At 45.6% G+C, this 25,214-nt stretch overlaps 1 protein-coding gene across 8 annotated transcripts in view; it reads left to right on the top strand.

Annotated features, from left to right (window-relative positions):
* Positions 1 to 25,214, top strand: part of SLC8A3 (solute carrier family 8 member A3) — a 159,210-nt gene that overhangs the window by 18,215 nt on the left and 115,781 nt on the right. For all 8 annotated transcript variants that reach the window (XM_043472414.1, XM_043472416.1, XM_043472413.1 and 5 more), the window contains one exon: positions 3,433 to 5,278. In XM_043472414.1, the coding sequence (XP_043328349.1) occupies positions 3,495 to 5,278 (1,784 nt within the window). In that variant the 5' untranslated portion in view covers positions 3,433 to 3,494. The remainder of the gene's footprint in view (positions 1 to 3,432; positions 5,279 to 25,214) is intronic.

Here is a 25,214-nt window from a genome sequence, read left to right as displayed (position 1 = left end):
GTTTTTCACCTTCAGTTCTAACCACTTGGTGCAGGCAATCCCTGACCACTTTCTTGCCTTATTTTCTTTTATTTGTTCCTTCAGTTCATCTGTTGTCTCAGGGAACAGTCTTTCCAAACTGACCTCTGATTATGACCACGTGATAGCACAGTCCCCATAAAAACCTGTTGCTATAGGTGTCTTTGGGACCGAGGAGAACAAAGACCACGATCCTCCTTAATTGTCCCAGTGAGTAAGAGCAGTCGGAGTCCTCGTCCCCCGTCGATCTGACTGTCCCGTCCCCTGACTGCAGCAGGCCAGCCTCCTCCCTAACCTGTGGCTAGCCCACCCCTCTGGGCTTAGACAGTTGTGCAGCTGCCACTGCCTGTCACCGTGTTGGCTCTTGATTAAAGAGCTGCTGCAGCTGGGCCCACCTGCTGTCCCCTCCTGTGTGGGGCTCATCAGAATTCACAAAGTGTTGGGTTTTCAGAGGTCGAGGCAAGGAGCCAAGATCCATGTCTGTCCGCAGTTCTCCAGGTAGGTGAGTGCTAAACCTATGAGTAGGGTCTCTGTGCGCATCACATGTTATGGGGGCATTTTCAGGCTTTGAATATGGGTACCGATCACCTCCAGCCTCTCTGCTCCTCCACAGTCATTGTCATAGCCTCTTCTCCCCCGAGTGAGGTCAAAGCCCCAAGCACCTGCTGGGATGACCCCTGCCACCTGGACTAACGGGGATTATGGGCCTCAGCAGTTGGCTCCCGTTCTGAGGAATACGAAACCAAGTTAATCCACAGAGCCCTTTGGGAGGAGGGCCTTCAGGGTTACCATATGCACCAGGGTGTATCCCAAGGGGAACTTCTCTTTGAGTACAAGCCTTGGCAATTGAAAGAGGTCCTACGTAGCCTCTCAAATCTAGTGAGGATTTGTCTACGAGATCTATTTTTTTCTAAATGGCTACGATTCAGACTGTAAAATGACTTTTAAGAAGGCTGATTTCTGAGTGTGTTAGTCTGCTCAGGCTGCCATAACAAAATGCCATAGACTGAGTGGTTTAAACAATGAAAATTTGTCAGGAGGCTGGGATTCCAAAATCAAGATACTGACAATTTGATTTCTGGAAAGAGGTCTCTTCCAGGCTTGCAGATGACTGCTTTCTCCCTATGTCCTCCCAAAATGGAGCACTCTCTTTCTTTTTCTCTCTCTTGTCTTCTTAAATGCCACCAAACCTATTGGATTAGAACCCCACTCTTATGACTTCATTTAGCCTTAATTACCTCCTAAAAGTCCTATCTCCAAATAGAGTCACATTGTGGATTAGGGCTTCAACATAGGAATTGGCGGGAGGATTGTACAATTCCGTCCATAGCAGTGAGGAAGCTTCCCTAGGGCCACATTTATTTATTCCAAAACATAACATTTACTGAGCACCTACTAACTACCTACTAAGGATACCATGATAAACAGAATAGACATAGTCTTTGCCTTTTTGTCATGGTTTAATGGATGAGTTAGTCATCAATCATATAATCCCACAAATACATATGTAATTTCAAAATTTTGTAAGTGCCATGAAGAAATTAAAGGAAAGGAGTTGACCATTTTAGGGTGAAGGAAAGTTTTGTGAGAAAGTGACTTTCAAGCTGAGAGCTAAAGCATTGTTACGAGTAGGGGTGCAAGGAAGAAGTGATATTTTTGGTCATGGGTCATGTTATGGGCAAAGGTCCTGAGGTGGAAAATAAGATGGTGTATGCCAGGACCTGATGTAAAGGCCATCACTGCAGAAATGCAGTGAGAGGGACAGTGGCAAGAGATGAGGGGGACGAGGAAGAAGGTAGCTTGCACGAGGCCCAGCAGGTCATGGTGAGGATGCAGGTCTTTATATTAAAAGTGAGGGGGAAATGCCGAAAGGCTTCAAATATGGGAGTAAGAGCATAGGATTAAGTGTTGTTTTTTTTTTTTTTTTTTAAAGATGACAGTGGCTATAAGAGAAGATGGAATAGAAAAAGGTCAGAGTTGGAGTGAGTTCAATGAGGAGGTGACTGAGTAGATTCATCAGGTGAAAAGTAATGGGCTGTGATGGTGGTGAGAGAGATGGGGAGGAAAGTTGATGGGACTCTGTGTTGGACTGGAGAGAGAAAGGCTTGCAAACAGGCAGCGGTTTCCAGGCTGAGAAACCGGGTGGATGGAAGTGCTATTTTTCGAGATGGGAAACGGCAGAGAAGGAGGAGGAGCATGTAGAGAAGAGCAGCATTCTTCCATTACTAACAGTACTCCTACATGCTTGTAACAGAGGTGGAAACATGGGCAAGTTGTTTTTTTTTTTTAGGGTATTGAATAGTTATTTGCAGTCTCCTTCCGTCTGAATGAGGCAATGAGTAGCAAGATAAGTGTAGTTTCAGCTGAATTTCTTCCATTCTTCTGAACTCATGTTCACCTTTTACTGTCTTGAGGTCAGCAGAGGAAGCTGAATTTCACCCCGAAATCTTGCCTACAGATTAAAAAAACTTATTTAGAGTCACTTGCATGTTGTTTATAGTGCTTCCTACCACTTGGCCCTTGCAGTGTTTGGGTTTCAAGTTAGAGTGGCTGACTGATCTTCATCTTCTCGTAACTGGATGCCTAAACTCTTTCATAAGGCTGTCTTGCTGGAGGGCTAAGGACTGCTATGGACTGGGCCTTGGGCACCACTTACAGGGCTTCGGTTGAGCAACATGACAGGTAGTATTCACTGCAGAATCAATTCTCTTGATTTCTCAAGCAATCTCAGAATTACAACTTGCCTCCCTAAATTTTCATCTGGGGAAGGAGTTTTTCCCAACTGGGCTCAACTGCACACAAAGCAAGGTGTTCCATTTGCAGGGGAGTAGTCCAGGATAACAGTTCAATTCAGCGTGTACTCCTGTAAACTTATGTTTTGCAAGATTCTTGAGTATGATGACAGTGTGGTAAGGAAGGCTGAAAACCCTAGAAATAGTAGAAGTGGAGATGAAGATTCCTGTTATACTTGGCCAATTTTAAGTTAATTCTTGAGGATTCTCACAGATAACAAAAGGGTTGGGAGGCAGGACCAAAGGGGTATCAGTTAAGTTTCCATTACCAATATTCCCAGCTATTTTAAGCCATTTTTCTACTGACTCTACCAGATGGTCCTGAGGACAGAGCAGCTATTTGAGCCTCCCAGTGACATCTATTTTTCCAAGTGAGAGACTGCCCCATATGTTAGTACAATATGTCACTCAAGATGAAGCATCAGTTTGTATTGGTGGGAACCTGCCATTTGTTCTCCTCCTTTTTTTTTTTTTAAACTTTTTATTTTTTATTGGGGGTATAGCTGATTAATAATGTGATAGTTTCAGGTGAATACTCAGCCATACATATACAGGTATCCATTCTCCCCCAAACTGTTCTCCTTTTCTTCATGCCTTTTTCTGCCTCTCTGATCTCTTCTAGGTCTCTGGCCTGTCAGGAGGACCATTGGTGCTGCAGTGGAAGCCGGCGGCTAAGTCTTGTGTATGGCGTGGTTAAGGTTGCAGCCTCTCACCTCTGCCTTCCTCCATTTTGGGCTGATTACCTTTGTGCTCTTCCTGAATGGTCTTCGGGCAGAGGCTGGCGGCTCAGGGGATGTGCCCAGTACAGGGCAGAACAATGAGTCCTGTACAGGGTCATCGGACTGCAAGGAGGGTGTCATCCTGCCAATCTGGTACCCAGAGAACCCTTCCCTTGGAGACAAGATTGCCAGGGTCATTGTCTATTTTGTGGCCCTGATATACATGTTCCTCGGGGTGTCCATCATTGCTGATCGCTTCATGGCATCTATTGAAGTCATCACTTCTCAAGAGAGAGAGGTGACTATCAAAAAGCCCAATGGAGAGACCAGCACAACCACCATTAGGGTCTGGAATGAAACTGTCTCCAACCTGACCCTTATGGCCCTGGGTTCCTCTGCTCCTGAGATCCTCCTGTCTTTAATTGAGGTGTGTGGTCATGGGTTCATTGCTGGTGATCTGGGACCTTCTACCATTGTCGGCAGCGCAGCCTTCAATATGTTCATTATCATTGGTATCTGTGTCTATGTGATCCCCGATGGAGAGACTCGCAAGATCAAGCACCTACGAGTCTTCTTTGTCACTGCTGCTTGGAGCATCTTTGCCTACATCTGGCTCTATATGATCCTGGCTGTCTTCTCTCCTGGTGTGGTCCAGGTTTGGGAAGGCCTCCTCACTCTCTTCTTCTTTCCAGTGTGTGTCCTTCTGGCCTGGGTGGCAGATAAGCGACTGCTCTTCTACAAATACATGCACAAGAAGTACCGCACAGATAAACACCGAGGAATCATCATAGAGACCGAGGGTGACCACCCCAAGGGCATTGAGATGGATGGGAAAATGATGAATTCCCACTTCCTTGACGGGCACCTGGTGCCCCTGGAAGGGAAGGAAGTGGATGAGTCCCGCAGGGAGATGATACGGATTCTCAAGGATCTGAAGCAAAAACACCCAGAGAAGGACTTAGATCAGCTGGTTGAGATGGCCAACTACTATGCTCTCTCCCATCAGCAGAAGAGCCGCGCCTTCTACCGGATCCAAGCCACCCGTATGATGACTGGCGCGGGCAATATCCTGAAGAAGCATGCAGCAGAACAAGCCAAAAAGACCTCCAGCATGAGCGAGGTGCATGCTGATGAGCCGGAGGACTTTGTCTCCAAGGTCTTCTTTGACCCATGCTCTTACCAGTGCCTGGAGAACTGTGGGGCTGTGCTCCTGACAGTGGTGAGGAAAGGCGGGGACACATCCAAGACCCTGTATGTGGACTACAAAACAGAGGACGGTTCTGCCAACGCGGGCGCTGACTATGAGTTCACAGAGGGCACGGTGGTTCTAAAGCCAGGAGAGACCCAGAAGGACTTCTCTGTGGGCATCATCGATGATGACATTTTTGAGGAGGATGAACACTTCTTTGTGAGGCTGAGCAACGTTCGCATGGAGGAGGAGCAGCCCGAGGAGGGGATGTCTCCCAGAGTACTCAATAGTCTGCCCTTGCCTCGGGCTGTCCTGGTATCCCCTTGTGTGGCCACAGTCACCATCTTGGATGATGACCACGCGGGCATCTTCACTTTTGAATGTGACACTATTCATGTCAGTGAAAGCATTGGTGTCATGGAGGTCAAGGTTCTGCGGACATCAGGTGCCCGGGGCACAGTCATCGTCCCCTTTAGGACAGTAGAAGGGACCGCCAAGGGTGGTGGTGAGGATTTTGAAGACGTATATGGGGAGTTGGAGTTCAAGAATGATGAAACCGTGTAAGTAACCCTTCCATAGTCCATCTGCCTCCATCCCTTGTCGCCCCCTTCTCTCTTGCCCCATGCTTTAAAACTTTCCCTTGTACTTGTGTTAATGTCAAACTTTGGTTCCATCACAGGTATGCCAGATCAGCAGACACTCCTGCCAGGTTCTGCTTCCAAAATCTCCTTCAGTTTTCTCACTTTAAATTGTTTTCGGGCAAGGAATGCTATGGCAGGATCTAAGCACACAGGATCTAAGAACATTTTGTCCACTGAAACTCAAAATGATAGCCGGTGGGGGTGTGGGATGGTGGAAGTTCTGCTGTCAGATTTGGGGAGATTCTTGTGATGAAGCAAGATCTAGGAGATTGCTTGGGTCTCTCCCTCCTCTTCTCAGGCCAAGGGCTTACATGAGCTTTGAAGGCAGTCCTTTCCATTCTGAATCAGTGATAGTCCAAGCTGGACATCCTCAAGAACGTGAGTGGCATTGGCTTATGTTTTTCCAGTACCATATTGCAGTTGTATTGTATAAGCAGATTTCAGGCACCTCTCCTTCAATTTGGAAATTGCAAAATTGATTGAAACTTGGCAGTCTCTTTAGGCATCAATAGACTTATTTTATGGTGTGAGGCTTGCCCAGTCTAGGTGAAATGAATCAATATGGCTTGAGTCCTGGAGGTATATTGGAGAAGCAGAGCTCCCAGGGCAGCAGCCACCAGTCTTTAGTCACAGGTCTAAGCTCCAGAATCTGGCTAAGCAGTGGAGGAGAAGCCTCTTAGGAATTGTGGGGAAAAATACATCTTCTGTGTAGTCATCTCTTTTCACAGTCCAGAGTTCTCCTAAAACACTTCTCAGGTCACTGGCCCATTTAGTCCTTTAGACACTGTGGGTCTTACATTTCTATTGCCTCTGTCACTCTGAGGCCTCTCTGCACTGAAACATCTTGTACTGGGTAGTCTGTCCTGTTCTCGGATGGATATCTCTAAAGAATAAAGCAGACTGACTCTGCCCAGGAGACCAGACTTTCCAGGGTTGCCAAGAAGGAAGGGGATGAGAAAGGGAAACCTTGTCTCAGAATTGCTGCTCACATCCACAAGCAATAAGCAGTAGCAGGGGAAGATACGAGGAACCAAAGGGACACATATAGGAAGTGGGAGGTGTCAAACTGCTCCAAGAACCTGCTAAAAGCACTTTCAATGGGAAATGAAAGCTCTCATCTGTAAAGTGGGAATAGCAATAATTTCCTTGCCTCGAGGTGGGCTCTTTTTTGCAGTTCCTCCCAGCTCTAGGATCTTCTGAACTATAGACATAGGCGCTCAGTGTAGGTCATAACCTGCACCAGCCAGATGCCACAGGGGGATACTGTCCCCTGAATTGAAATAGCCATTGACAGATTGATTTATCAGAGCTCTGTTTAGTCATTTTGTGAGAAAGGATAATCTCTTGTTAGCATTAATAAAAACCTGTGCCTTTCTAGAGAATACTATCCCTTTCGGTGTGCTCTGGGGAGGATGCTTATACATCCAAATGAAGGCCCTCACAGCAAGGAAAACGCCCATGAAATTTCATGCGTATTTATGACAATGTCAGTAGATAAGTTACTGTCAGGCATTAAATGACCTCAGCATTGGCCATAAGTGGAGAGACTCATGGTTCCTCCCAGTCAGTACCAATCTGCTGAGGGCGCCGAAGAGTAGTGTTTTGAGAGATCAGAAGTTGGGATCCCAATTTCTTCACCTCATTAGTAATCAACTGTGCACCTGGGATCTCTAAATATGACTAAACCTTCCTCACACCTATGTATGTTTTCAGCTTGATTACTGTCTCGGTGTAAATGAGCCTCATGAATGATCACTTCTGGGTAATATTGGTTATAAATATGTATGAACTTCTACACTTTTGAGATGCTGGCCCAGGTATTCTGAGGTTTCCCATCTTTTCCTTTGCATTATTTTTTTAGACTTCAGTAGAATTTAGACTACCCTCTTGGCCTTCTTCACTGCAGAAGAATGAGTCCCAAACCTGCTAATCTATTCTCACAAAAGGAGGCCTACTTTTGATACTTTAAATTGTAATTTTACAGCTAGAGACAGTATGATACAGCAGGAAAACCATGGGCTCTAAGTATAGTACTCTGTGAATTAGGATTCTGGCTCTAGTACTGATTTAACCACATTGGGGAAATTTTATTAATTTATGAGATTTTTTTCCCCATTGATAAAAAGGAGATCATAATGTCACTCTAGCAGGTCTATTATAATGATTCATGATATTGTATGCAATGTTCCCTGTACATGATATGTACTCAGTAAACAAATTCATTAATAGTAATATTGATGAATTAACACTATTCTTCAGAAGACACCATTGAGGGTATCAGGTTACTTGATTTCCTGTGTCACCCTAATTAATAAGCATGCTAATTTTTTGGTTACCATGAAGCTTACTAATCTAAACTCATAAAATATTGGAGCCAGAAAAGACCTTAGAATAACATCTAGATATTCTAGAGTAGTGTTTCTCAAATTTTAATGTGCTTGTAAACCAACCAGGCATCTTGCTAAAATGCAGATTATGACTCCCAAGGTCTAAAGTAGGGCTTGAGATTCTTCATTTCTAACAAGCTCCAGATGCTTCTGGTTCCCAGAAGCAGAGCTGAAAGGTTCTAAAGCTCTTGACCAAACCATGAAACCTAGGAAGGAAAGTGGCTTTTCAAATGAGTTGCATGATTGGATCATGAATGCTTGCTTTACAGTTCCAGTGTTCAACTCCACCGTAGCTAGAATCTAGCTCTTACCCTGAGACCCTGCTAATTGCGGTAACAGTCTGAACCCTGAAATTGAAACCTTCAAGGGACTCAGACAGAAGCTGTGTGATGCCTGGAACAATTTCACTTTCTATTCCTTCTCTCTTTGTGTAGCTTTATTTTTCCACCGAGCCAGGTGGCCCTGTCACTTTTGCCCTCACGATAATACTCTGAATCTTCAGAACGAAGCCAGGCCTATGCTCTATCAATAATATTAGGTCCATGAATTCATTCATTTGGTTTTATGCTTTACTTCTTCAAACGTGTCCTTAGCACCATGGTAGGATGGAAAAACAAATGCTGGTGTCTGACAAATAGGTGTGAATCCGTCACATATCAGCTGTGTAACTTTAACAAGTCATTTCAGCTGTCTGAGTCCCAGATATTTTGTTGCAATGACAGGAACAATAATACCTATCCTTCGAGATTATGATTAGTACTATATACAGAAAATGCACCTTAGCGCAGTGCCTAAGTGCATCAAAAGTGCTCAGTCACTCAACAGACATTTATTAAATATCTGCTACATCCTAGGTACATTACCAGTACTGGAGAGAAATAAGTGACTAAGATAAGGTGGCATTTTAACTCCCAAGGATCTTATTCTCCAGTGGAGAGGATACAAGGTATACAGACAAATCAAAACAGTTAGGAGAAGTATAGTTTGAAATTAGCTCAATAAAAGGGGAATGAAAGCTTCTCCTTCTGTGCGTGACACCACTAAAGTTTTAAAGTCACCTTCATTAAAGACGTAGTAGTGAAGTAGGTGAAGTGTGAATCATGAAGTAAAATTACATGATTACTTTAAACCCACATTACAATAAACTCATGATATTTGAGAAGGATACTACTGACATCTTTGTGGTCTGGAAGAATCCTGGTGGTTTGTGACTACCACTGGCACATCCTGGGGATTATGGCCTCCGAGCCTCCTGCATGTTAATCTCACTCACTGAGCACATGACTCACTCCTGTATCCCAGGTTCACAGAGCGCCTCTGCAAAAATAAGATTATTACATCTCATTGACCTTTGGGGTCTCTGGGAATAGCCAAAGCCTCAGATGTCAAATATGCAAATGGAAAGATCTACTGTAATTAAATAACATGGGCCTCCTTCAAAGAATAATGGAGTGTAAGCTGTACCACGCATTTCCCAAGCAAATATAGAATGTTGAAACTGGAAGGTATCTGTCCTCCCAGTTTTACAAATTATGAAATGTGAGAATCTGAGATGCAAAGCGACTTGTCCAAGATCACACAGGTAGATATGATAGAATATTAGACTTTAGAAAGGACTTTTTTGGATGCTACTGATTTAATGTCTCCTTCTCCCCATTTGGACTTTTCCATTTTATTTTTATCCATCAAAATGTTAACTTTGGAAAGTATATGGAAATTCATGGGTGAAAGATGCTCCGGAAGGGCACATCCAGGAGTGTTTATGTGAGTAATGTCTTAACTAAGAATAATAATATATTATAGACTATTTTTAATCTCTTGGTTCACCTTGAAATTGTTCAGGAAGGAAAATATTGAACTCATAGAAAATATTTTTAGAAGCTTTATCTTAGTGATCTCTTGCTGAAAAAAGTGACAAGTGTAGCTGAGACATCTCTTGGTGATGGTTAACTTCAGGCTAGACCTTGTTCCATGAAATAGTGCAGTATTTTTTTCAGAATGATGTAGGCCATTCTCTTCCAGCGGTGTTTTTTCTGTAAAGTTTTAGCCAAAGGCATCTTCCCATCAAAACCTATACAAATAAGGAGTTATCCAGGACACATTTTTCAGATTCTCCAACTTGACTAAACACAGTCGGGTTTTTGCTTTTTCTTTGGCTCAGCAGAGTAACAGGATAGTTTTTATCTGGCCACGGAGGAAGATAAGGGGCTTCCCAAGTAGCGCTAGTGGTAAAGAACCCTCCTGCCAATGCAGGAGACATAAGAGATGCGAGTTCAAGCCATGGGTTGGGAAGATCCCCTGGAGGAGGGTATGGCAACCCACTCCAGTATTCTTGCCTGGAAAATTCCATGGACAGAGGAGCCTGGCGGGCTATAGTCCATAGAGTTGCAAAGAGTCGGATTCGATTGAAGCGACTTAGCACACACACATGCGTAGAGGAGGATCATTTGTTTCTAGAATGTCCTTTCTGCACTTGAGAAAAATCAGAAGCTGCACACTTAGTGCGGGTGGAAGTGCAGTGGAGGTAAAGATATTTCTCCCTTAGCTGGAATCCTTTTCTTTCTCCTTTCTTCAGCCTGCAGTGCTGATTTCCAGCAACAAGCTCTCTTTGTAGTGGTAGGTAAACAGTCCATCCCCAGAACCGTGGCTTCATGGAACTCACAGTGGAGCTGTGTGCTTGGCTCAGAGTGATCCTGAAGAAAGGAATCCATGTCTAAGCCAATAGTTTAATGGGGGAGGGGGGTTTAACAGAATAGTGGAACACTTCAGAAAGGGTTGTTCAACTACAATTTCATCTCTTTGGGGCACAAAGGAATGATTCGAGGCTATGTGGACTCTTCAGCAGAAGCTTTGGATGTTGTGCCCAGAAAGGCCTCTGCTGCTACTGCTAAGTCGCTTCAGTCGTGTCCGACTCTGTGCGGCCCCAGAAAGTGCAGCCCACCAGGCTCCCCTGTCCCTGGGATTCTCCAGGCAAGAAAGGCCCCAGGTCTTGGTAATTTTTTTTTTCTTTCTAAATTACTAAACTTGCCCAAGAATATGTCAAAGAGTGACATATTCCAACTTCAGGATCCATAAAGCACCCCAAGTATACTTAAACTTATATGTCCATAAAGATCGCCAGCAAGTCCAGAACCTTCCTGGTTCATTTGTTTTAGGGTCTAAGGGTGCAGCATCCTTGGCAATACTGGATCGGGCAGCACTCTCTCTGCCTGACTTGGTCAAGGACCACAGGCGACAGAGCATTCTGTGTGCCTGCCCTGGGACTTCTCACTTTGGTCTGCCCTCTGGTATGAGAAAATTCGGGGTGTGCAGAGTTGGAGACTCCACCAAGGAGAATGTCAGGTTGGGCTTGAGGAGAAAGGCACACAGTGACTGGAGATGGTCACATGACCAGCCAATCAGAAAATGAAACGGTCTCAGCCTCAAAGCAGGCTCCCCTGAGCATTGCTTGGAATGATGCTAGTTGGAGTTTCAGGGAATAATAAAGGAATAACAATGAAGATCCTCCCATGGGCCTTGCTTCATTTGTCTGGACTCTTCTGGTTCTTCAGGTCAAAGTTTTCTCATTCACTCACAAGCGTGAAGGGTTACTTGGGCAAAGTGAGGTGGATGAGTGGGGAGGACTCCTCCTTGTCATCCAACTTTCATCAGCTTTCCAGGTGGGTTTGGGTCATACATGAGCACTCATTCCTTCCCCATCCTTGGGCTATACCCCCATCAACTCCATGAGGAATGGAGTAGAATTCAGAGCTACAGTCTTCAGTTTATTCAAGGTGTTGTTTTCTTGTTGTCCTTTAAAAAGAGAAACTAACCTGTGCTTCCAGAACCAATCACAAGTCCTAGCGTAGAGCAGTGTGTAACTAATAGTTGGAGAGAGGGAATTCCTTGACCTACAAACAGAGCAAAATCCCTGTATTTAAATTCTGCACCATCCAGAAGCATCTTGCAGGAATCACGTGCTTTGAGGATTTTGCTAAAAGATCATGAAGGAAAGCACTAGGTAAACATTTTTAGCTGATGTGATAGTTATCATTCATAGGAATTATAGTCCCACCCTACCATCTTCCACATACACAAATAGGAAGTTATCTGGCTAAGGAGAGAAGAAGATAAAGTTGAAGTAAAATTTATTCATTATGGAAAAATTTGTTTTTCTAAAATTGAGTCACCACTTGGTGAGTGTATATATTTGAGTTCAGTTTTCAGTGTGGCAGCATCCTGACCCTTTCTAGTGAAGGGTCAGCATGACATGGACACAGCCTGGTTAACCTGCTCTTGCCTGAGCCCAGTTCACTTACCCCTTGGTGATAAGGGTTCGTGAAGATCCAGTTAGCTATAATGCAGACAACTCTTTAACATGGATACTTTAGTTAGTACTTTCAAAATGAGTGACATCTCGATAGTAGCTTCCTATTCAGACTATGGCTGTGGAACAAGTTATGGATTAGAGATGATGAATTCTGCCATTTCTTTGTAGTAGTCCGTCTTTTTCCAGAGCCCTTGGTCTTGATTGATCTCCCTTTTGGTTTCCTCCTTGTGCTCCTGTGTGATTTCTCCTTGGGACCCTCCTGACCCCCTGACCCTCTCTTTCTGAGCTGTACTCATGGAAGGTGTACCATACCACCATCCCTAGGGCTAACCCTGGACCTGACTGCACATATTCTGTGTGTTCACTTTATTTTCCTGCTTGTACCTTCCTTTTTGCTTGGATGTTTTCTCTTACACTTGCTCTCTCTCCTAAACGTCCTTGGCTGCCTCCTTTCTTTCTTTACTGTATATGCTCCAGGAGCTGCTGATACTTATGCCATGTTTTCCACCACTACTCGAGCTCGGTCCCTTCCTCCTCACGTCCTTTAGTCCCGTCTCCTGTCTTACTCCTATTCTATTCCCTACGTCTGCTTCCTTCGCACTGTGGGCATCTGTGTTTGGACCGCCTTCTGTCTACTGTCTAATCTGTGATTTTCTTGAGTGACCAAGAGTGTGCTGTGGGTATCCCTCAAGAAAGCCTGGCATTTGGATAGAAAGAACTAGCCTCATGATAATACCAAGAAGACTGATATCTCCCAGGAAACAGACCACTCACTGTGGTGCACTTTTTTTTTTTTCCTTCACCACATAGTATTTGACTTTTAAGACTAGATGATTGAATTGTAAGGATCCAGCATAGGCTGGAACTGGTATCAGAAAGGCATCAGAGCCTTAGGGACCACCTTCTGTGTCTAACACTCTTCCTCTCAGCCACATGTCTGTCTCCTGGCATCTCTGCTCCTCTCTGTGGTCTTCTCCCTTATTGCTTCAATGAAACCTCACAGCCCAACAACCCTATTTCCTACCTGAAAAGATCTTTCTATTCTTCTACCCCAGATTCTCAAGGGAGGGACTCTGTTGTTTCCCTCCCTCACCTCCACCCTTCCCCACGCCCCAACTTAATTATATCAAAGGCCACTGGCCAGATACATATTGGTTGCCCTGGGTTAAGTCATGTTTCTGTCCATTGCCAACTTGATGGTTAATCTGCCATAGTTGGGTGGTGGGGTGGGAAAATGAAGTTGCCCAGGGGTCTCGATGGTGAGCTACCTAAGCAGCTGTGTCTCTAAGTGGTGGACAGTGTCACTTAGAAGGAAGTCCTGGGCAAAACAGTCATCTGTCACCTCAAAACTGACACAGTATGTAAGGCTTGCCGTACCCCTGCTGCTGCTGCTAAGTCGCTTCAGTCATGCCCGACTCTGTGTGACCCCATAGACGGCAGCCCACCAGGCTCCGCTGTCCCTGGGATTCTCCAGGCAGGAACACTGGAGTGGGTTGCCATTTCCTTCTCCAGTGCATGGAAGTGAAAAGTGAAAGTGAAGTTGCTCAGTTGTGTCCGACTCTTCGCGACCCCATGGACTGCAGCCTACCAGGCTCCTCCGTCCGTGGGATTTTCCAGGCAAGAGTACTGGAGTGGGCTGCCATTGCCTTCTCCAGCCGTACCCCTGAGAGAGTGCTGGTTTTACTGTGATCAGCGCTGGCGCGGTAGGCTGGAGAACCGGAGAAACAGCCACCTCTGGAGCCCTCAGCACTACCATGGCCATCCAGCCAACCACAGAGTCGGCAGCCGAAATTAAACTGGCTTCTGCCCAGATCAACAGAAAGCATTCCTAGTGGGTGATGCTCAGTGGCACAAGTCTCCAGGCCACTGGGATTGTTCCTCCCGCTTTGCCCTTTTCTGGTCCGTCGTCTCCAGGAGACGAGCGTCAGAAGATACTCTGTCGTCATTTTCAGGTGCACTTAGTTTGGGTCCTGAGTCACTATCCAGCCTCTTCCTGGGTTTGGGTTTCCAGAGCAGCCTGTATTCCCAACCGGGACAGAAAGCATCCCTGCCACTTCATGCTCACCAGGGATAGAATGACAGCCTCTCCCTTCCCACCCTCCCCTGCTAGACAGCTGGTCTGCTGGACTTAGCACAAGCCAGCGGGCACCCCCACCCCCTTATCTTTGCAGCTGTAACGTGATGCCTCTCCAGGAATTCCCCGGAAGCCACTGCGTTCTCATCTCCAGGTGGCACAGAGCGCAGCTCTGTCGGGTGGCCATGCCCCAGGGCACACGGCTGGGTGTAACACAGGACTCTCTCTGGGTCAGTTCCCGTCAGTCTGTCGTGGCTGTCCAGGGAGCCATCTTGGAAAGGAGTTTTGAGGCTGTGTCTGGACTCAGCTGTGGATGTGAGAAGAAAAGCCAAATATCTGCCAGCTCTAGTCCTGGGATGAGAGATGGGAAGAGTTTCATGGGATAAAGTAGGAGTCTCCATTTCACTGAGGTGCGTTAGCATGAAGTTGTCACCGTCTCTCCAATACTGGGCCAGTCCTAAGGGAAAACCTCAGTGAATCACTCTCTTCTTCCTCCCGCACAACACAGAACCATCTTCTAGTCCCTGGGTGAATCCACAGGGCCTTAAATCCCTACTGGACCCATGATGCGGGTAACCTTCTTATCAGACCAGAATCTTCCAGAGTCCTTGCTAACATAGTGGGCTTTGTAAACCAGACCATGGGTTCCCAGCCAGCTTCCCATAACAGGCCATTTTAATTATCTACCCCCTCCTTGTGGGACCCCAGGTTTTAGAAGATTCTTAGCTGAAAATTAATTAGATTTCCATTTTTTTCATAAACTACAGCAAAAGTTAACTAGTGTCACAGCAATGAGTTAATACAGTTCTAGCCAAAGTAGACAGAAATGGTATTTTAGTTAACCGATTTTAGTGGGCTGTTGGAAGAATATATGCTTTCTATTTTGAGGACTGGGGAGAGAGTAGAATGAACACAGCCACGAACTGACTTTCAAAGGAACAAATCGATATAAAATACTTTGAAAATATTAGGCACTAATTGTTTAAAGTTTTTTTGAAGAGGGTGATCCCCTGGGGAGATCAGAATATGCTGGAGAATATATCAGAATATAGGACACAGTGTTGATTTTCTAGGCTTCAGCATTGTTTAGACCTTTGGGAAAGATTACTGTTGTGGCTGTTATGTTTTTACATAATAAGACTTCTAATATTTATATAGAAATAAAAATTGCAGCAGACTTTATTCTCATATAGAAAGAGTTAAGAGGACATCTCTTCCTTAACAGCAAGAGTTGGCTGTCCTTTAATTCAGGGGCATCTGGGCCCAGGGAATTTGGCAAGGGCCAAATAGACTCCTTAATGCCCAGCTCGGAAATCTGGACTCATCACTCTTGGCTGTTGTCTCAGACCCACCCTTGCCCGGACGGGTACACAGGGGATCCTTGTCTGGCCACTTCACCACCAGGAATATACACAGCTGACGTTTTGGCTTGCTGCAGGCAAGGCTGGCTCAGGAACATGTGTTCAGATTGACGGGGCCCCCTTTGAGGTTGTGACCCTGCTGTCTGGGCCTGGGTCACAAAGACGAAGGGTTAAAGGAGGAGGATAGTCAGAGAGCCCGCAGCCCTCAGAGAACCTGTGAGAGCCCTCCCTCCAGAGAGGAGGTGGGGAGGGGGTGCCAGTTGCTCAGCGTACAGTCAGCAGACATTCATGGAGCTTGTACAGTGGGCTGAGCTCTGTGAGAAGAGGCACCACCCCTGTCTTCAGGGAGCCCCCAGGCGGGCGGGGAAAGGGAGTGTGTGTGAGCATTGCTGTGAAAGAGGGACCCCTGAGCCTCAGCCACACAGGGGCTCCTCCTGCCTTTTGTCACAATTTATCGTTATTAGTACTTATTTGGCAATGTCGGGTCTTAGTGGCAGCACATGGATCTCTCATTGTGGTGCGGGGACGCTCTAGTTGTGGTGCTCCAGCTCAATAGTTGTGGCATGTGGGCTTGGTAGTTGTGGCCTGCAGACTCCAGAGCGTGCCCGGGCTTAGTTACTCTGAGGTATGTGGGATCTTAGTTCCCTGACTAGGAATCGAACCCACGTCCCCTGCCTTGCAAGGTGGATTCTTAACCACTCAACCGCCAGGGAAGTCTCCTTTTGTTGTGATTCAGTTTGGAGTCATTAAAGGTGACTTGCACACCTCCTCTAGTCCACTTACAAGAACTTGTTAGGAAGAAGGGCTGGTTGGCTGCGGCTTGTGGGGCATGCGTAGATAAAAGTGGAAGTTGACTTCAGGAGTAAATGGTCCCCCAGCAGGCTGCGTCCTCAGATCAGAGCAGCACTTGGTTCTCTTTCATCACACATCCTAGGGGCACAAAAGATGCCTGTTAAATGAATGAATGAACGAACAGAGGCCTGGTCCTCTAGCTCTCTACCACCTCCTGGTTGCAACAAGCTGAGGAGATATGGGATTTGAATGCATTTCTCAGGTATGAGCTCCAGGGATGCCCACCATCCCCCACTCTCCGTGCCTTCCTCCTCTTCTCTCCCAGAGCCCTCTCTAGCTTCAGGTACCCTAGCTCCTCCCCAGCCCGACCCCTCCCAGCACCAGCTCCACAGAAGGTCTGCTCCTGGACTGTTCGGCTACCTCTGAGCACAGGCTGCCTTTGATGCTCAGGAGACACCCTGTAATTCAATTAGGAACTCCCTCCAGGGAGCATGTCATTATGTCCTGTCTGGGCCTTGTAATGACAGCCCCCCGCCTCTGCGCAGGGAGCTGCCCTGCTCAGCTGTCCAGAAACCTTTCCCTGGGAGGGAATTAATCTGCTTAGCCCAGATTGGATGCAGTTCCGCACAGCACCTCCATGAAGGCCTCAGAAATCAGTCCCCACTAGCAGAAAGGACTGCCTTAGAGGAGCCTGAGGGTTAGCTCTGCTCTGCTCTCTGCCGTGAGCCCCCCGACCCCCACCCCTGGGATTGTTCTTGGCTGAATGGAGGCTGAGAGAGCTCCATCTCAGTCAGAGCCCCTGGGTGACCCCCAGCCCTCATGGGGGTTGGAAGGGAGATGAAAGGAGACTGAAGGAATTTGCCTTTTTTCCATGTAAGTTTGGGGAAAGGGTGCAGGGTGAGTTGAATCACTTGGCATTGTACCTGGATAGTGTTGCACTTTGAAGAGGAAGGGGCCTGGGCTGTTTTGAGCTACGGGGGAAGTTGCCTTTTTCTCTGCATGACTTACTTTTGTCCATTGGACTTGATTTCTGTGAAATGTTTTAGATGTGAGGGTGCGGCCTCAGTCTGGCATGGATGCTGCTCGGGGTGGTCTGTCTCCTCCATCTCCCCACCCATATCGAGCTTTACCTGAGACTTTCCCTTGAGGAACCCAAATCCTCTCCTTGCTGTTAGGTGGGATCAGCCAAAAATGCCGCTGGCAAGGTATGTGGGGTTAAATAGGGTCCCCCACTCCCCGCTCCCAAATCCATGTCCACCCATAACCTCAGGACGTGACCTTATTTGGAAATAGAGTCTTTGCAGGTTTCATTAGTTACAGTGAGGTTATGCTCAGTTAAGGAGGGCCTTAGAGCCTGACTAGCATCAACATAAGGAGGCCATGACAACGGAGCTAAAAGTTGCAGAGTGATGCCAGCTGCAGACCCAGGGATGCCAGGGACTGCTGGCAAATACCAGAAGCTGGAGAGAAGCATGGAATAGATGCCCCTCAGAACCTCTGAGGAAGGAATCAGCTCTGCCAGCACCTTGATTTCAGGCTTCTGGCTTCCAGACCTGTGAAAGAAAAAATTTCTGTTTCCTTAAGCCACCAAGTTTGTGGCAGTGTGTTACAGAAGCTGCAGGACACTAATACCCAAGCCTTGCATGACGCTTGCTCTGGACTTCAGTGAGTCAGTGAGGGGTGTCACACGGATGGTCAAAGGGCTGCTGGTGAGAAGAGCGTTGCCCGTGGGGTTAACCACCCTCAGGACACTGACCCACAGCTTCTGAGGGGGACAGAGACCAGAGCTCATTTAGCAGCTTTGTTATGTGTGGATTGTAATTGTAAACCTTTCCATTCCTGCTTGCAAGTTAGATGAGAGTTCAAAAAAATAATCTGGCCGCTTTCTCTAAGCCACACTCCCCCCCATCAGTTTAGTTACTTTGTGACAGATATTTTAATGGCCTTCCCTTTTTATCTGCCAATATTCTTAGTCCTGATCCATTGATGATTATTATATATATGTGTGTGTGTGTATATATATATACATACATATTCACTTTGTCAATATTTTTATTCAAGTATACTTGATTTGGGCTTCCCAGTGGGCGTCCAGATTTGGGCTCAGTGGTAAAGAATCCACCTGCCAATGCAGGAGATGTAGGAGATGCAGGTTCAGCCTCTGGGTTGAGAAGATCCCCTGGAGGAGGAAATGGGAACCCACTCCAGTATTCCTGCCTGGAGAATCCCATGAACAGAGGAGCCTGGCAGGCAACAGACCATAGTGTCACAAAGAGTCTGACACTTCTGAGCGACTGAGCATGCACGCGTACTGATTTACAATGTGTATTAATTTTTGCTATATAGCTAAATGATTCAGTTATACATATATGCACATTCTTTTAAAATATATTCTTTTCCATTACGGTTTGTCAAGGGATATTAAATATAGTTCTCTGTGCTATACAGTAGGACCTTGTTGTTTATCCAGTCTCTATATAAAAGCTTACATCTGCTAACAACAAACACCTACTCTATCCCTTTCTCAACTCCCCCAGCCTTGGCAGCCATCAGTCTTTTCTCTATGTCCATGATTCCGTTTCTGTTTCATAGATAGGTTCATTTGTGTCATATTTTAGATTCCACAGATAAGTGATATCATGTGATCTTTGTCTTTGACTTACTTCACTTAGTAGGATAATCTCTAGGTCCATCCCTGTTGGTACAATGGCATTATTTCATTCTTTGTTTGGCTGAGTAATATTCCCATTGTACCACATCTTCTTTATCCATTCATCTGTTGATGAACATTCAGGTTGTTCCCATGTCTTGGCTATTGTGAATAGCACTGCTATCAACATTGGGATTGTCTGTTTGAATTGTAGTTTTATTTGGATATATGCCCAGGAGTGGGATAGCCGGATCATACAGCAATTCTGTTTTCCATTTTCTGATGAACCTCCACTGATGGTTCTTTACTGCGTAGAGGCTCCAGCTAATGCTCCATGAACTGCCTGCCCACTTCTCCTTTTCTACCCTGGTGACTGGGGAGGCACAAGAAGGGCCCAGGCACTCTTTCCCATTGGTGTTCCCTGCTGCTTTGCAACCAGTCCTGAGAGCCAGGTGTGTTACCTGCTTGTCCTAAAATGCAGATGTTACCTGTTTTCCTCTGCAAAGCAAGGTGGGCCCAGCTGGGGAGCAAATGGAAATGCCACAGGCAGCCTGAGAGCAAGTGAGCCACGGCTGTGACGAAAGGAAGGCGGCCCTGATACATGAGAAGGGGGCATTGAATGAGCGCTGGGAGCTGGAAGACAGAATTTGGGTTTATCATTTGCACCATGGATCACCAATGACAGAAGTGGGAGAGCAGCAGTGTGGGTAGAAGCCCATATAGATATAGGAGGGTAACAGAGCAGAGGCTTCCCTCATAGCTCAGTTGGTAAAGAATCCGCCTGCAATGCAGGAGGCCCTGGTTCAATTCCTGGGTAGGGAAGATCCCCTGGAGAAGGGATAGGCTACCAACTCCAGCATTCTTGGGCTTCCCTTGTGGCTCAGCTGGTAAAGAATCTGCCCGCAATGCGGGAGACCTTGGTTCGATCCCTGGGTTGGGAAGAGCCCCTGGAGATGGGAAAGGCACTCCAGTATTCTGGCCTGGAGAATTCCATGGATTGTACAGTCCATGGGGTTGTAAAGGGTTAGACACGACTGAGTGACTTTCATTTTCAACAAAGCAGGGTGATGAAATACACGGAGAAGGTGTCACACGGACCAAATTGGAATCCCAGCTCAGCTACTTATTGGTGAAGGAATCTAGGCAGAGTTAATTGGCCTTTCACTTACTCATCTATATATATGGATAACAATAGTATCTACCTCCTAGGGTTGTTATGAGGATTGAATATGACTATAAAGCATTTAATATAGTGCTGAATCTCAATTACTCACCAGATGCATTATGTACCAGTTTGTCATTAAGGAGTTAAAGAATCTCTGCCGTGACCTGTGGGCCAGCCGTCTTCTCAGGCAGTTTCCCCCATCAGTAACTATATGCCCCACCTGAGCCTAAGGGCAGTTTGGGGGAAGAGACCATTGATCTAAAGATAAAAAGTCAAGGAGTCTTGTCTGGAGGAAGGCAGGGGAAAGTTTCGTTATCTAGGCTTTCTTTGACAATATCAGGGAACATGTCAGTGTTCTCTCCAAGGAGAGAGCAGCCCCAGGCTGGGGTACAAGGTGACCTTGGAGTGGATTCTTCTGCAGCCTGATGTGGACGTTATTGAATTTGTTTGGGAGATGAAGGGAAAGAAGGAAGATGGAGAGAGAAGGGAAATAAAAGGAGAGGGAGGAAGATGGGCTGGGAGGAGGATGCATGTTCTTATCTGGAGGATAATTACATAGGAAATTATTATACTTGCTGGTGGGGCTCTGGGGCTGGCACGACTACAGTAATTACAGTGCAGGCTCCCGGGGGCTCTTGGGCACATCTCTGAGCAGCAGGTAGGCAGTGCTGTGATCTCTCTCCTTCGACCTGCTTCCCAGGCCCCACAGTACACCGTCCTCCCTAGAGCCTTTCCTTGATCAGGAAGCTTAAACAGAGCAATTACCAGTTTCAGAACGGAGGCAATTACTACTTATTTTTGTCTTTCTTATCGTAACTGGACCATTATATCCTAAATATGAGTCCTACTGACCAAACACATATTTATAACCCTCCTGCTAAAATGGTAGACGCCATGTTCTGAGCTGGAACCAAACTCAGGACTGGGCCAAGGACAGAACCCCTGCCTTTAGGGCAAGGCAGATGACTTCTCCCAGTTCTCTTCACTATATGCCTTGCACATAGTGGGTGATAAAAAAAGCATCTTTTGAATGGGTTAGCAAATGAATCTGTGTCACATTTTTATGCTTATGTAATCAGTGTGATTTATCTATGGGCTCATGTGATGAAAACCATAAAGTTGTCCATCCTGGCCTCCTTCAGGTGGAGAGCCCTGCTCTTGATGGCCGTGTCTGGAGCAAGATGAGTAACTCTGCCGAACCTTGCTGCCCCACGAGAGGAAGTTCAGTGACTAAAGAATTAAATATTTTCCAGACTGATTCTGGTGTTCCCAGTCATGGCCTTCTGCCGTATTTAAAGATGACTCGCCCTTACATGAGCAAGGCAGTTTTCTGTTGTCTAATTAACAGCCAAATAATGATGTTTCCTTTTTTTTTTTTTTGGTACTTGTTGCTGTTCAGTCACTAAGTTCTGTCCGACTCTTTGTGACCCCACGAACTGCAACACGCTAGGCTTCCCTGTCCTTCGCTATCTCTCCGAGTTTGCTCAGACTCATGTCCATGATGTCAATAATGCCATCCAACCATCTCATCCTCTGTCATCCCCTTCTCCTCTTGTCCTCAATCTTTCCCAGCGTCAGGGTCTTTTCCAGTGAGTCAGCTCTCCGCAGCAGGTGGCCAGAGTACTGGAGCTCCCGCGTCAGCATCAGTCCTCCAGTGCATGTTCAGGGCTCGCTTCCTTTCGGACGGACTGGTGGGATCTCCCTGCTGTCCGAGGTGCCAGGTCCTGCGTCAGATGTGTGCCGTGTGTTAGTTATGACCCTGACACTAACCCTGCAATGGAACATAACCCCATCCCTGCCCTGGCCACTCTGCCCTGTGCTGCCCCTTTTGTAGCGTAGCATATCACTAGATCAGAGTCAGAGATCTGCAGAGGAAGCTTGGGTTTCGCAGGTGTTCATCCTTCCCACAGCTGCACCAAGCCCTCAGCTGAAACCTCCCGTCGTTGAGGCATGAGCGTGCTCACTGACATTGTCCCTCCTGGCTCTGAACACCAAGTTGTTCTGTTCTTGCCTTGACAACGTCCATGTTCACGTCTCTTCCCACTCACGAAGTCCTCCCCAACAGTATTCCTGTCTTCTTTCCTGCTTCCAGTTTCTGACCTGACATTTTCTAACTACTGGTTGAATCATATGTAGTTGCTATTTGTGAATATCATAAACGATCATATCAGGTATTTCATGTGGTTCATCTAACATTATGAACCCAGAGTTCTCTGCTTGCCCTTTGTGAACACTGTTACCCCCCAATTCCCTTTGCATATTTCCTGAGAAAGAGGAGATGAAATGCTTGCCCACCCCCACGCCTCATCTCCCAACACTAAGAGGCTCCTCACTTTTTTACTAGTCACAGTAACTGCCACCACCGAAGGCTGAAGAGAGCCGCTTTGTATTAAGACTTGTATTAAGGCTTCTATCTTAGCCATTTTATCTGAATGTCTTTCATATTTCCTTCTACCACTGTCTTCTCCCCATGGCAACCAAACAAGCAAGCAAAATCCAAAGCGTGATATTACATCATATAAAGAATAAGAACATCAGCTTTAGGAAGCAAGGGACCCTGTGTTTCAACCCTGACTCTGCCACTTCTTAGCTATGTATGTTAGTTTTCTTTTGCTGTGTAACTAGTTACCAAAGACAATACTGATGTATTGTTGTTCAGTTTCCCTGGAACGAGAGTCTGGGCACAAGTTAGCTGTAGTCAAGGTTAGGGTTAGGTCAGCTGGGGCTGCTGTCTTATCTGAGGCTTAGGGTTCTTTTCCAAGTTCAGAGGGTTGTTAGCAGAATTAATTTCCTTTTAGCTATAGAACTTGTGGCTTTCTTCTTCAAGGCCAGCAGGAGAGAGATTCACCTTTTAAAGGACTCATCTGTCTAGGAGGGACACACCCAGAGTAATTTCTTTAAAATCAAGACTTAAGAGTCAACTGATTATATCTGCAAAATTCTTTCACTTCTGCATTGTAATATAATCATGGCATATGACCACTGCCATGTTTACGGGTCCCCACTTACACTTTAGGGATGGTATCATGGAGGGCATGTATAGTGCAGAGGGGAAGGAATTTTAGGACCATTTTAGAATTCTGCCTACCGTGCTGCATGACCTCAGGTAAATTGCCTACTCTCTTTAAGATTCAGTTTTCATACCTAGAAAAGAAAAGATATGCTTTTATACCAATAAAAGCAGCCATATAGAGTTATTACAAAGACTAAAGAGATATAATACATTGAAGGGAGTGGCAGATAGTAGACACAAGTACATAATTTCCTACTTACCCTTCCTTTTGTTGTTCATATATCCTGCAGTCTCTATGATTAGAAGTACCATGGAAAACCATTCCAAGAAGTCAACATTGTGTCAAAAGGCATAGTTTATTCTCATTATTTGTAGCAGTTATGTTCTATAAGGTGCTGCAAACACTGAATTAGTGAATACAAGGCAGGGGAATACAGAATTAGGTTCCTGTGAGTCCCCAGTCACGGTATTTTCACCAACTGACCAATGCACTATCTTGTTTTAAGTGTTTCTGTGTGCTTATGTGATGTATGCTGACGCTTCATTAACATTAAACTCATAGGCAACAGCACCACAGCTCATGCCTTATCAAAGCCTATCCAATACAAGTATTTTCTCCATAAGGTATCAGAGCCTTCCTGCACCTAGAAACACTGGACAGCACTTCAGCACTAGGCTGGGGGGCCATTTAAAACACAAAATCACCGATAAAACCCTACAAAAATATGAAAGACAGTGGCGCCAAACAGACTGCCAACAGGACACTTGTTAATGGCATGAGGTGAAACAAGAAGGCAGAGCGTCACCTTGTTGGACCTCATCTGGGAACATGAAGTCAGGTGACTCAAACGTTATATCACCTTTTATATATTTTATATAAATATTAAATAAAAATATTTATATATTTAAAGTAGGTAGGTTATTTTTTAAACTTTTATTAAAGTATAGTTGATTTACAACGTTGTGTTAATTTCTGCTGTACATCAAAGTAACTCACTTATGCATATATTCTTTTTCATATTCTTTTCCATTATGGTTTCTCACAGGGTATGGAATACAGTTCTCTGTGCTATACAGTAGGACCTCGTTGTTTATTTATTCTACATATAAATAATAATAATTTGGATCTGTTAATCCCAAACTTCCAATCCTTCCCTCCCCAGCCCCCCTCCCGCTTGTCAGTCACAAGTCTGTTCTATCTGTGAGTCTGTTTTTATTTCATTCACATGTTCATTTGTGTCATATTTTAGATTCCACGTATAAGTGATGTCACGTGGTATTTGTCTTTCCCTTTCTGACTTCGTTTAGTATGATAATCTCTAGGTCCATCCATGTTACTCCAAATGGCATTTCTTTCTTCTTAATGGCTGAGTAAAATTCCACTGTATATACGTACCACCTCTTTGTTACTTACTCATCTTTTGGTGGACATTTAGGTTGCTTCTGTGTCTTGGCTATTGTAAGAAGTGCTGCTATGAACACAGAGGTGCATGTATCTTTTCAAATGATAGTTTTATCTGGATTTATGCCCAGAATGGGATTACTGGATCTTATGGCAACTCTATTTTTAGTTTTTTGAGGAACCTCCATACTTAAAACAGGTAGATTATTTTTTCCCCCAAATCTTTTTTAGTGGTTTTTCACTCATTAGATGGAGGAGCTGGAGTGAGTCGGAAGCAAGGGCCCTCTTTCCTTTTCCCTTCCTGGGCCTCTTTGGAGAGCTTTCACCCCCTCAATACATTTTTACAACTCTTCTAAAGCACCATCAGAAAAGAGAAACTAAGTAAATACTGATTTGTTTTTAAAAAATGTGCATCACTCCATCCTAAGAGATGAAATGTTCTAGGGGAATATTCTGAAGATACAACCTCAGCCCCCATGGCCTCATTGTGGACCCAGATTCCTGGCAGAGGTACTTTGGTTTGAACTTCCCCAGCCATGACACTGTGGACGTGACAGATCTCCTACTGTTCAGATTAGGGAAGACATCCGTAGCAGGCATTGTATATCAAACAACGCCGGGAAGGGGTGATGCCCCAGTGGCTAGAGCTGGGTGTGAGTTGGCCACACAAATGATGCCTCTTCCTTTCTCTCTTCTGCCTGT

The sequence above is a fragment of the Cervus canadensis genome, chromosome 6 (assembly GCF_019320065.1).
Source record: "Cervus canadensis isolate Bull #8, Minnesota chromosome 6, ASM1932006v1, whole genome shotgun sequence".
Classification (NCBI taxonomy): Eukaryota; Metazoa; Chordata; class Mammalia; order Artiodactyla; family Cervidae; genus Cervus; species Cervus canadensis.
The sequence above is the reverse complement of the archived record's forward strand: the minus strand, read 5'-3'. Positions and strand labels throughout refer to the sequence as shown.